Here is a 13,783-nt window from a genome sequence, read left to right as displayed (position 1 = left end):
AACCACGATAAATTTGAACAGTTACACCCCTAATAAATTGCTATAGTTAAATGATTCTGGATTGATGTATAAAAATGCATAATTGTTGTTTAAATTGAATTATTGATAAATTTGTGTAATGCAGCAGAGAGGCAGTTAAAGGATGTTGATGTGACACAGAAATGAAGCCACAGTTTCACCTCAAGACTCGTGAATTATTTTTCTACTGGCGGGTCAGACATATTTTAGTATGGCTTTTACAGGGAAACTTTACACAGAATTTAGCACTGACCCACCTGAACGCAAAGATTTGCACTTCTACCAACTCTTAAATGAGTCATGACATACTCTTTTTTTTATTTTCTCTGATAATGTTAGTAAAGATTTTTTCACCAAAACAGTCATAATTTAGAAATATATGATAATTTTCCACCCTGTCCCTGTCACCCTGTTCAGTTTTTCGTCTCTCTCTTGCCCTTACTCAAATGTAAACGCACACTGTTATGATTGGCGAACATTGTGAAGCCCCTTGAATACAGCCATATACATCTGAAACTCAATCAGAAGAGAATGAACATAACACACATCCAACACATTGCATCATTGCATCCACAGCAGCACCATAAACACCAACCAGTCACGACATATTAAACATTCATGAATCTGTTACTTACAGTTTTTGCGGTCAGGTCCAATAGTGTTTTTAACTGTCCAATCTTTCAATATCAGTTCCCTTCCAAAGCTTGAATCATACTGTGACTAGTTCACAAGCAATCGTTGAACTCGTTCCGCTCTTAAAATGCGCCGCACATCACCAGAAAGGCATCAAAACATTCAAAGACATCAATCTAGTGCATCTTTACATAGACTAATAATTAAAAATAACACAGATGGACGCAAGAACGTGTCCAGGACGCGTTTATACTCAAAACAGCAAGAAGCGGCGCAGCTGAATGAAACAGAATGGGGGTCTCCTTCTAAAAGTTATAGCATGACACAGCATCTTTTAAAAGTGGCGCGAGACGATTGACAACGATCAAAGATGTCTGTCTAGTGCATGTTTCTATATAAAAAAGTCCCCTGTGGTAGGCCTATCTGTCCTGCTCTCTCTCCAGCTAACCGACTGAGCGCAAGTGGGCGGAGCCAAGGGTGTGATGATGTAAAAGTAGGCGTTGATGTCTTGCTGTAGAGGCAGTCATGCATGAATGTGACATCGCTAAATCACGAAAGTAGAGAACGAGGTGTTTTTGCAGTTTGATTTCAATAAATGTTTTTTATGCATTGAGGAGGAAGTTTTGAGTTCTGAAACTTACAGTATGTTTTATAGTACAATCAACTCTTACATGTCAAAAGATCAAGGGACATTTGATTTCTCATGCGCCCTTCTATCAATGAGGTGTGTCTTACCTGAATGTCTCCTCCTGCAGCTGTTCTAGTTGCGTCTGCAGCTGCAGGTGTCTGCGACCCGCTGGACTGTTCAGATCCTCGACGGAGTCTGACTGATTGAGACGCTCCATCAACACCTGATTCTCTGCCAACAGACTGCTCTTCTCTTCCTGTAGAGCTGCCACCTGAAACACACACGCACACACACACACACGGAGACAGACAGAGTGGCAATCAGAGGTATACATGTGTGTGTGTGTGTATGAGCACTCCTGATGGTGGTTTTGGTCGTTTCTTCTCTCTCATCTTCACCACATGTTTTAATTTGACTTCAACTTCTGAAGAAACATTTATAAATGGCAAAAGTCAAAAATTAAATAATAAATAAAATTAATACTTGAATGAAGCACTTAAATATTCAAATGCTACTGAAACCTGTCAATAATGTGAGTAAAATTAAACAAATAAATTCTATTAATTTCTATAAAAAAAACTCTAGAAGAATGAGTTAAACAGATGAAAAGAGAACTGAATGTGTGTAGAAATCAATAACAGGTGTCAGAGGGGTGTCATGCAGTTTGTCTACAGCACACAGGGAGAGCGGTACACACAAGCCAAGCAGCGGTCACATGATCAGATTCACACGCAAATACTGTCGACTTGGGCTGGGCGATAGGACGATGTATTACAAATTTCCTGATGCTGATTTCGACACTCATTGACAGACGATTATCGACAATACGGCAAAACAATGAATCTAGAAAGTCACCAGGGTGAAATTTGCACCCGCCACCCATGACAAGGCTGAATCCAGCTCCTTATTCGCAAGCTCCTCGTCCAAATGCAGGAATTTCATGAGCAGCATTAACCGTATTAACGAACCACAACACAAACACAATCTCCATAAGGACACACATTTGGCAGCATTATTTTGGAACACAAGGGAATTTGTTAGGCTAACACCTAATATGAAACTGTAATATGTTGAACTTTCTATAGGTAATGGTTTATTTTATTTTATTTTTTCAAATATTACTATCATAATTATGATCTTTACATTTATAATTGTCTTTAGTTCTTCATTTTTAGGCTATTAGTAATTTCCCACCTGTTGTTGTAGACGAATACTTGCGTGATGGCAAATGGGGCCGCTGGAGATGGTAAAAGTTTGGATTTGGGGAGGTGGTAATATTAGATTTTAACACTTCATTATTTTAATTGCTTTTTCATTTCATTTAAAGTGCAATTTGTGTGTTCAATAAATTTGTTTAATTTCTAAAGCAAAATCAATAAAGTAAAAATATTCAATGACCCTCGTCAGGGGGGTTGACGAAGTAATTGATATCACAATATTTTTTAAGCCGATTATTGATAAAATATTTTTTATACATCGCCCAGCCCTACTGTCGACTGACTCCATCTATATTCCTGAACACTGGCGGCCAAAAGTTTGGAATAATGTACAGATTTTGCTGTTTTGGAAGGAAATTGGTACTTTAATTCACCAAAGTGGCATTCAACTGATCACAAAGTATAGTCAGGACATTACTGATGTAAAAAACAGCACCATCACTATTTGAAAAAAGTCATTTTTGATCAAATCTAGACAGCAGCCATCACTCCAACACCTTATCCTTGAGTAATCATGATAAATTGATCATTTGGTGCTAGAAAATCACTTGCCATTATATCAAACACAGTTGAAAGCTATTTGGTTCATTAAATGAAGCTTAACATTGTCTTTGTGTTTGTTTTTGAGTTGCCACAGTATGCAATAGACTGGCATGTCTTAAGGTCAATATTAGTTCAAAAATGGCAAAAAAGAAACAGCTTTCTCTAGAAACTCATCAGTCAATCATTGTTTTGAGGAATGAAGGCTATACAATGCTTGAGATTTCATACAAAGGTGTACACTACAGTCTTCAAAGACAAAGGACAACTGACTCTAACAAGGACAGAAAGAGATGTGGAAGACCAGATGTACAACTAAACAAGAGGATAAGTACATCAGAGTCTCTAGTTTGAGAAATAGACGCCTCACATGTCCTCAGCTGACAGCTTCATTGAATTCTACCCGCTCAACACCAGTTTCATGTACAACAGTAAAGAGAAGACTCAGGGGTGCAGGCCTTATGGGAAGAATTGCAAAGAAAAAGCCACTTTTGAAACAGAAAAACAAAGAGAAAAGGTTCGAGTGGGCAAAGAAACACAGACATTGGACAACAGATAATTGGAAAAGAGTGTTCTGGATCTTAACCCCATTGAGCTTTTGTGGGATCAGCTAGACTGTAAGGTGTGTGAGAAGTGCCCGACAAGACAGTCACATCTATGGCAAGTGCTACAGGAAGTGTGGGGTGAAATGTCACCTGAGTATCTGGACAAACTGACAGCTAGAATAACAAGGATCTGCAAAGCTGTCATTGCTGCACATGGAGGATTTTTGGATGAGAACTCTTTGAAGTAGTTGTGATCAGTTGAATGCCACTTTGGTGAATTAATTTCTTTCCATAAGAACAAAATCTGTACATTATTCCAAACTATTGGCCGCCAGTGTGTATTTAATACACGAATAAAGGGGAATTATAGTCCACGCATATATATAAAGCACTCGAGTATGTGTAGAAATAAAACACTACAGTCAGTGCATAGATATAAAACGCTTTAATCCACATGTAAATATAGAATTCTAGAGACTGCGTTTCAATATAGAATTCAAGAGTCTGCATGTAGAAATAAAGCTCTAGAGTCCACGCATGGATATAAAGTGCTAGAGTCTGTATATAAATAAAATGCTAGAGTCAGTGCATAGAAATAAAGCGCTTGAGTCTGCATAGAAATAAAATGCTAGAGTCATTGCATAGTGTAAGGCGCTAGAGTCTGTGTGTAAAAATAGAATTCTAGAGTCCACGTGTAAATACAGAATTCTAGAGTCTGCGTTTCAATATAGAATTCAATAGTCTGCATGTAGAAATAAAGCTCTAGAGCCCACACATGGATATAAAGTGCTAGACTCTGTAGAGAAATAAAATGCTAGAGTCAGTGCATAGACATAAAGCGTTAGAGTCTGCATGTAAATATAGAATTCTGGAGTCAGCACATAGAAATAAAGATCTAGAGTCCACGTATATATATAAAGCACTCGAGTATGTGTAGAAATAAAACACTAGAGTCAGTGCATAAATATAAAACGCTTTAATCCACATGTAAATATAGAATTCTAGAGTCCACACAAAGAAATAAAGCTCGAGTCCACACATTGATAAAAAGCGCTATAGTCTGCATGTAAATATTGAATTCTAGAGTCCAAACAAAGAAATAAAGCTCTAGTCCACACACTGATATAAAGCGCTAGAGTCCACGTGTAAATATTGAATTCTAGAGTCCACACAAAGAAATAAAGCTCGAGTCCACACATTGATAAAAAGCGCTATAGTCTGCATGTAAATATTGAATTCTAGAGTCCAAACAAAGAAATAAAGCTCTAGTCCACACACTGATATAAAGCGCTAGAGTCCACGTGTAAATGTTGAATTCTAGAGTCCACAAATAGAAATAAAGTTCTAGACTCCACACATTGATATAAAGCGCTAGAGTCCACGTGTAAATGTTGAATTCTAGAGTCCACACAAAGAAATAAAGCTCTAGTCCACACACTGATATAAAGCGCTGGAGTCCGCATGTAAATATTGAATTCTAGAGTCCACACATTGATATAAAGCGCTGGAGTCCGCATGTAAATATTGAATTCTAGAGTCCACACAAAGAAATAAAGTTCTAGACTCCACACATTGATATAAAGCACTAGAGTCCACACATTGATATAAAGCGCTAGACTCCACACATTGATATAAAGCGCTAGAGTCCACACATTGATATAAAGCGCTAGAGTCCACACAAAGAAATAAAGTTCTAGAGTCCACACATTGATGTAAAGTGCTAGAGTCCACACATTGATGTAAAGTGCTAGAGTCTGCATGTAAATGTTGAATTCTAGAGTCCACACAAAGAAATAAAGCTCTAGAGTCCACACATTGATGTAAAGCGCTAGAGTCCACGTGTAAATGTTGAATTCTAGAGTCCACACATTGATGTAAAGCACTAGAGTCTGCATGTAAACATTGAATTCTAGAGTCCACACAAAGAAATAAAGTTCTAGAGTCCACATATTGATATAAAGCGCTAGAGTCTGCATGTAAATGTTGAATTCTAGAGTCCACACATTGATGTAAAGCGCTAGAGTCTGCATGTAAATGTTGAATTCTAGAGTCCACACAAAGAAATAAAGCTCTAGAGTCCACACATTGATGTAAAGCACTAGAGTCTGCATGTAAACATTGAATTCTAGAGTCCACACAAAGAAATAAAGTTCTAGAGTCCACACATTGATATAAAGCGCTAGAGTCCACATTGATGTAAAGCGCTAGAGTCTGCATGTAAATGTTGAATTCTAGAGTCCACACAAAGAAATAAAGTTCTAGAGTCCACACATTGATGTAAAGCGCTAGAGTCTGCATGTAAACGTTGAATTCTAGAGTCCACACAAAGAAATAAAGCTCTAGAGTCCACACATTGATATAAAGCGCTAGAGTCCGCGTGTAAATATTGAATTCTAGAGTCCACACATTGATGTAAAGCGCTAGAGTCCGCGTGTAAATATTGAATTCTAGAGTCCACACAAAGAAATATAGTTCTAGAGTCCACACATTGATATAAAGCGCTAGAGTCCACACATTGATGTAAAGTGCTAGAGTCTGCATGTAAACGTTGAATTCTAGAGTCCACACAAAGAAATAAAGCTCTAGAGTCCACACATTGATATAAAGCGCTAGAGTCCGCGTGTAAATATTGAATTCTAGAGTCCACACATTGATGTAAAGCGCTAGAGTCTGCGTGTAAATATTGAATTCTAGAGTCCACACAAAGAAATAAAGCTCTAGAGTCCACACATTGCTATAAAGCGCTGGAGTCTGCATGTAAATATTGAATTCTAGAGTCCACACAAAGAAATAAAGTTCTAGAGTCCACACATTGATATAAAGCGCTAGGGTCCACGTGTAAATGTTGAATTCTAGAGTCCACACATTGATGTAAAGTGCTGGAGTCCACGTGTAAATGTTGAATTCTAGAGTCCACACATTGATGTAAAGCGCTAGAGTCCGCGTGTAAACATTGAATTCTAGAGTCCACACAAAGAAATAAAGCTCTAGAGTCCACACATTGCTATAAAGCGCTGGAGTCTGCATGTAAATGTTGAATTCTAGAGTCCACACAAAGAAATAAAGCTCTAGTCCACACATTGATATAAAGTGCTAGAGTCCACATGTAAATGTTGAATTCTAGAGTCCACACAAAGAAATAAAGCTCTAGTCCACACATTGATATAAAGTGCTAGAGTCCACATGTAAATGTTGAATTCTAGAGTCCACACAATGAAATAAAGCTCTAGTCCACACATTGATATAAAGCGCTAGAGTCTGCGTGTAAACATTGAATTCTAGAGTCCACACATTGATGTAAAGCGCTAGAGTCTGCGTGTAAACATTGAATTCTAGAGTCCACACATTGATGTAAAGCGCTAGAGTCCACGTGTAAACGTTGAATTCTAGAGTCCACACAAAGAAATAAAGCTCTAGAGTCCACACATTGATATAAAGCGCTAGAGTCCACGTGTAAATGTTGAATTCTAGAGTCCACACATTGATGTAAAGCGCTAGAGTCTGCATGTAAATATTGAATTCTAGAGTCCACACAAAGAAATAAAGCTCTAGAGTCCACACATGCGCTAGAGTCTGCATGTAAATATTGAATTCTAGAGTCCAAACATTGATATAAAGCGCTAGAGTCTGCATGTAAATACTGAATTCTAGAGTCCACACAAAGAAATAAAGCTCTAGTCCACACATTGATATAAAGCGCTAGAGTCCACGTGTAAATGTTGAATTCTAGAGTCCACAAATAGAAATAAAGTTCTAGACTCCACACATTGATATAAAGCGCTAGAGTCCACGTGTAAATGTTGAATTCTAGAGTCCACACAAAGAAATAAAGCTCTAGTCCACACACTGATATAAAGCGCTAGAGTCCGTGTGTAAATGTTGAATTCTAGAGTCCACACATTGATGTAAAGCGCTAGAGTCCACGTGTAAACGTTGAATTCTAGAGTCCACACAAAGAAATAAAGCTCTAGAGTCCACACATTGATGTAAAGCGCTAGAGTCCACGTGTAAACGTTGAATTCTAGAGTCCACACAAAGAAATAAAGCTCTAGTCCACACATTGATATAAAGCGCTAGAGTCCACGTGTAAATGTTGAATTCTAGAGTCCACACATTGATGTAAAGCGCTAGAGTCTGCATGTAAATGTTGAATTCTAGAGTCCACACAAAGAAATAAAGCTCTAGAGTCCACACATGCGCTAGAGTCTGCATGTAAATATTGAATTCTAGAGTCCAAACATTGATATAAAGCGCTAAAGTCCGTGTGTAAATATTGAATTCTAGAGTCCACACACTGATATAAAGCTCTAGAGTCCACACATTGATGTAAAGTGCTAGAGTCCACGTGTAAATATTGAATTCTAGAGTCCACACATTGATGTAAAGCGCTAAAGTCTGCGTGTAAATATTGAATTCTACAGTCCACACAAAGAAATAAAGCTCTAGAGTCCACACATTGATATAAAGTGCTAGAGTCCACGTGTAAATATTGAATTCTAGAGTCCACACATTGATGTAAAGCGCTAAAGTCTGCGTGTAAATATTGAATTCTACAGTCCGCACAAAGAAATAAAGCTCTAGTCCACATATTGATATAAAGCGCTAGAGTCCACGTGTAAATGTTGAATTCTAGAGTCCACACATTGATGTAAAGCGCTAGAGTCTGCATGTAAATACTGAATTCTAGAGTCCACACAAAGAAATAAAGCTCTAGTCCACACATTGATATAAAGCGCTAGAGTCCACGTGTAAATGTTGAATTCTAGAGTCCACAAATAGAAATAAAGTTCTAGACTCCACACATTGATATAAAGCGCTAGAGTCCACGTGTAAATGTTGAATTCTAGAGTCCACACAAAGAAATAAAGCTCTAGTCCACACACTGATATAAAGCGCTAGAGTCCGTGTGTAAATGTTGAATTCTAGAGTCCACACATTGATGTAAAGCGCTAGAGTCCACGTGTAAACGTTGAATTCTAGAGTCCACACAAAGAAATAAAGCTCTAGAGTCCACACATTGATGTAAAGCGCTAGAGTCCGCGTGTAAATATTGAATTCTAGAGTCCACACATTGATGTAAAGCGCTAGAGTCCACGTGTAAACGTTGAATTCTAGAGTCCACACAAAGAAATAAAGCTCTAGTCCACACATTGATATAAAGCGCTAGAGTCCACGTGTAAATGTTGAATTCTAGAGTCCACACATTGATGTAAAGCGCTAGAGTCTGCATGTAAATGTTGAATTCTAGAGTCCACACAAAGAAATAAAGCTCTAGAGTCCACACATGCGCTAGAGTCTGCATGTAAATATTGAATTCTAGAGTCCAAACATTGATATAAAGCGCTAAAGTCCGTGTGTAAATATTGAATTCTAGAGTCCACACACTGATATAAAGCTCTAGAGTCCACACATTGATATAAAGCTCTAGAGTCCACACACTGATGTAAAGTGCTAGAGTCCACGTGTAAATATTGAATTCTAGAGTCCACACATTGATGTAAAGCGCTAAAGTCTGCGTGTAAATATTGAATTCTAGAGTCCACACAAAGAAATAAAGCTCTATAGTCCACACATTGATATAAAGCTCTAGAGTCCACACATTGATATAAAGCGCTAGAGTCCACGTGTAAATGTTGAATTCTAGAGTCCACACAAAGAAATAAAGCTCTAGTCCACACACTGATATAAAGCGCTAGAGTCCGTGTGTAAATGTTGAATTCTAGAGTCCACACATTGATGTAAAGCGCTAGAGTCCACGTGTAAACGTTGAATTCTAGAGTCCACACACTGATATAAAGCTCTAGAGTCCACACACTGATATAAAGCTCTAGAGTCCACACATTGATATAAAGCTCTAGAGTCCACACATTGATGTAAAGCGCTAGAGTCCGCGTGTAAATATTGAATTCTAGAGTCCACACATTGATGTAAAGCGCTAGAGTCCACGTGTAAACGTTGAATTCTAGAGTCCACACAAAGAAATAAAGCTCTAGTCCACACATTGATATAAAGCGCTAGAGTCCACGTGTAAATGTTGAATTCTAGAGTCCACACATTGATGTAAAGCGCTAGAGTCTGCATGTAAATGTTGAATTCTAGAGTCCACACAAAGAAATAAAGCTCTAGAGTCCACACATGCGCTAGAGTCTGCATGTAAATATTGAATTCTAGAGTCCAAACATTGATATAAAGCGCTAAAGTCCGTGTGTAAATATTGAATTCTAGAGTCCACACAAAGAAATAAAGCTCTAGAGTCCACACACTGATATAAAGCTCTAGAGTCCACACATTGATATAAAGCTCTAGAGTCCACACATTGATGTAAAGTGCTAGAGTCCACGTGTAAATATTGAATTCTAGAGTCCACACATTGATGTAAAGCGCTAAAGTCTGCGTGTAAATATTGAATTCTAGAGTCCACACAAAGAAATAAAGCTCTAGAGTCCACACATGCGCTAGAGTCTGCATGTAAATATTGAATTCTAGAGTCCAAACATTGATATAAAGCGCTAAAGTCTGCATGTAAATATTGAATTCTAGAGTCCACACACTGATATAAAGCTCTAGAGTCCACACACTGATATAAAGCTCTAGAGTCCACACATTGATATAAAGCTCTAGAGTCCACACATTGATATAAAGTGCTAGAGTCCACGTGTAAATATTGAATTCTAGAGTCCACACATTGATGTAAAGCGCTAAAGTCTGCGTGTAAATATTGAATTCTAGAGTCCACACAAAGAAATAAAGCTCTAGATTCCACACATGCGCTAGAGTCTGCATGTAAATATTGAATTCTAGAGTCCAAACATTGATATAAAGCGCTAAAGTCTGCATGTAAATATTGAATTCTAGAGTCCACACACTGATATAAAGCTCTAGAGTCCACACACTGATATAAAGCTCTAGAGTCCACACATTGATATAAAGCTCTAGAGTCCACACATTGATGTAAAGTGCTAGAGTCCACGTGTAAATATTGAATTCTAGAGTCCACACATTGATGTAAAGCGCTAAAGTCTGCGTGTAAATATTGAATTCTACAGTCCGCACAAAGAAATAAAGCTCTAGAATCCACACATTGATATAAAGCGTTTGAGTCTGCTCTAGACTGCTGATTATGGTGGTGTCAGCTGCTACTGCAAAGACTCATGGGTAAGTTCTTTCTACTGTTGCCATGGGAACCATAGGGCAGCAGTGTCACATGTGAAGGAGTGATGATTAGACTGGGGGTTGACAGCACTGACCACACACACACACTTGGAGTTAAAGGGTCTGCACGCCACTTGGGGATGTTATCAAGCAGGCAGAAAACTCTGAAGGCAAAAACAGTACAGTGACAGCAGAAGAAATAAAAGACATTTACCCTCTCCTCTAGCTCAAAATATTCTAACCTCAGTCTATCTCGCTCCTCTTGGACGAGGTACGCCTTCAAAAGCAACGCAAAGGAGGAGAGGTTACCACAAAACAACAAAGAAATGACTAAAAATACACTACAATACTGAAAACTGTGATGCAGTTACCGTTCTCTACATGAATAAAGCACATGCTGCTGAGAATTCTGCTGCTGAATTACACACTACATAAAAACATCTGCCAAACATTCATCAAAACTGATCCATTACTAATAATGTACACTACATTTAGTGCTTTGGGTATGAGAAAATTGCATATTATAAATAAACAAAATAATAATCTTCCGTAACTCAAAAATACTACGTGAAGATGTTGAACTAATAGAAATGTGATGATGAGTGAAGTTGTGGAGACACAGTTACAGATCAGATAAATTGCGATGTGTCTTTACCTGCATGTCGAGCTCGTGACAGCGTTGAGCGATTTCCTCTTTAGTGGCCAAAGCGTCGTTCAACTCCTCCACTGTCTTCTTCAACTGAACAAAAACAAACATTGAATCTTGGATGTATTACTGGTTCATTCAACCAAAGTAATCAGTGAGTGAATTTCAGATTGCTCTAATAAATTGAAACCCCAGTTGTACCTGTCTGTCCAGGTCAACATACGAGTCACTTCCTGTGGACACGGGCGTCTCTTTACTCATCAGCTGTGAACAGAACAGCGACACATTAAATAAACAAACAGCAGCAGTCTTCATACACAAACACAACATATCCAACACCGACCTCTTGGATGGCCGTCATGACGACGTGCTGGACCGACTCCTCCATCATCATTATGGTCTGGATGTATTCTGGACAACAGGAAGATCAAATGTGATTGTTTTGTCACTACACATAATATCAGAAGAATTATTTAATGTCCTTACTGAACCGTCACTATGGAAGTGTGTTTGGATTGTTTTAAAGAAATTACCCAAATTTAAGGGAAAAAAGTTGTTTATTCCAAAATGAACATATAATATCAGTAAAGATTTTTCAAATTTCACATTTTTGGATGTGGCCTTTAAGTGACTACATAAAATTACCTGTTTAAAGGAATAATGCACAATTAATCAAGATGTTACTAAATATCTCAGTGTTTCTCCTAGCATTGTTTTCAGCCTCCATGAGCCCGTAACACCGGACATGTATTTACGCACGTCGATGGAAGAATAGCTTAGAATCATTATAGATGTGTTATTCACGTTCGCCTTGTCATGTGTGTGTTTACTGGGGGCTTTTGAAGGGCTCTGGGGGTAAAATTTACTAAAACATCTGAACATTTACAACAATCTTACCTAAATCTCATGGGGGAAACAATTCTTACCTCTAGTTTTATTCAGACAGAATGATTTTGAAAGTATATAGCCTAATTATGGTCCTCTGCATCAGTGATACAATCATGCGCTGAATTACATTTGTGTTGTTGTTCTTGGCAGATACCTTTAACAACAGACTGAGGTAGTTAAAGGGCAGTTCACCCCAAAATGAAATTTCTGTCATTACTCAATCTGTATGAATTTCTCTCTTCTGTGGAACACAAAAGGAGATGTTATGCAGAATGTTAGTTCCTGTCACCATTCACTGTCACTGGGGTTTATTAATTCTTAAATTCTCCCTAACATCTCCTATTGAGTTCCACGGTAGAAAGGAAATCATAAACGTTTGCAAGTGATGACAGAATTACTATTACTTTAAGAGTAAGAGTAAGAGTTAAGATGTGAGATAACCTTGCTTATATGTATATTAAAGATAGAAAAGGATGTATTTTCATATTATGTATATTATTAATATTATATTATTTATATTACTATATTATTATTATGTATGCATATTTTTACATACTAATTAAAAATGACTGATTCTCATGGCAGAGAAAATATCTGTACAGGTCAGATGGCGCTCCAGATAGATGGATGTAACAGGTGTTTAATTGTTTCTCTTCTCCCTGCAGTAGTTCTGGTAGCAGTTTACACAATGCATTTTTGTCTGCCTTTCTTCCAAAGATTCTGTAATATGATATGAGGGAGCGATATAAAAACATGGCAATATGAAAGGCGGGAAAACTAGATCGTTCTGACATTGCGTGCTTGCAATGTTGACAGCTTTGCTTCGTTGATTATAAACAGGAGCGATAGTTTAATCGCATCGCTCGCTTACAGAGATGTGGTACAACAGCATTTGCATGTCGAATCTTAAGTTCAGTAAATATGTGACAAACTTGTGACAAGGGGTGTAACCGTATTAAATGTTCACAGTATGATAACCTTCACAAAAAATACAGCGGTATTACGGTACCGCAATATTAAGGTGCCCTGCTAAAATTATTATTATATATTATGTATAACTGATGTTTTTATCTGTTTGAGTGTAAGCATATATGTGCTTTGGTGTGCATGCGTTTCAACAGCCGTGCAGTTCACACATGTGCTTTTAAAATAAAGTGATGCTTAAGTGAAACAAGATCATGTCACAAGTTAGAGATTTATTTGATCAAATTTATATGATACTGTGTAAATGTAGCCGATTCTCTTTTAATTTAACTACACAAAAATACACACACACACACACACACACACACACACACAAATACAGAAACACACACAGACACACAAATACAGAAACACACACACATACACACACACATACACACACACACTCATGTTGGTTTAGCTATCATTATGAGGACTCTCCATAGACATAATGATTTTTATACTGTACAAACTATAGATTCTAACCCCTAACCCTACCCCTACCCCTAAACACACACACACACACATACACACACTCACACACACACACACA

At 37.7% G+C, this 13,783-nt stretch overlaps 1 protein-coding gene across 3 annotated transcripts in view; it reads right to left on the bottom strand.

Annotated features, from left to right (window-relative positions):
- LOC127423340 (protein Hook homolog 3-like) overlaps positions 1 to 13,783 on the bottom strand; it is a 53,116-nt gene that overhangs the window by 25,168 nt on the left and 14,165 nt on the right. For all 3 annotated transcript variants that reach the window (XR_007894306.1, XM_051667555.1, XM_051667561.1), the window contains exons 6-9: positions 11,723 to 11,790; positions 11,581 to 11,643; positions 11,389 to 11,472; positions 1,387 to 1,550 (exon numbers count right to left, since the gene is read on the bottom strand). Coding sequence is in view for 2 of the 3 variants with exons in the window: in XM_051667555.1 (XP_051523515.1) it covers positions 1,387 to 1,550; positions 11,389 to 11,472; positions 11,581 to 11,643; positions 11,723 to 11,790 (379 nt within the window). In the remaining variant the exon portion in view is untranslated. The remainder of the gene's footprint in view (positions 1 to 1,386; positions 1,551 to 11,388; positions 11,473 to 11,580; positions 11,644 to 11,722; positions 11,791 to 13,783) is intronic.

The sequence above is a fragment of the Myxocyprinus asiaticus genome, chromosome 3 (genome assembly GCF_019703515.2).
Source record: "Myxocyprinus asiaticus isolate MX2 ecotype Aquarium Trade chromosome 3, UBuf_Myxa_2, whole genome shotgun sequence".
NCBI lineage: Eukaryota > Metazoa > Chordata > Actinopteri > Cypriniformes > Catostomidae > Myxocyprinus > Myxocyprinus asiaticus.
The sequence above is the reverse complement of the archived record's forward strand: the minus strand, read 5'-3'. Positions and strand labels throughout refer to the sequence as shown.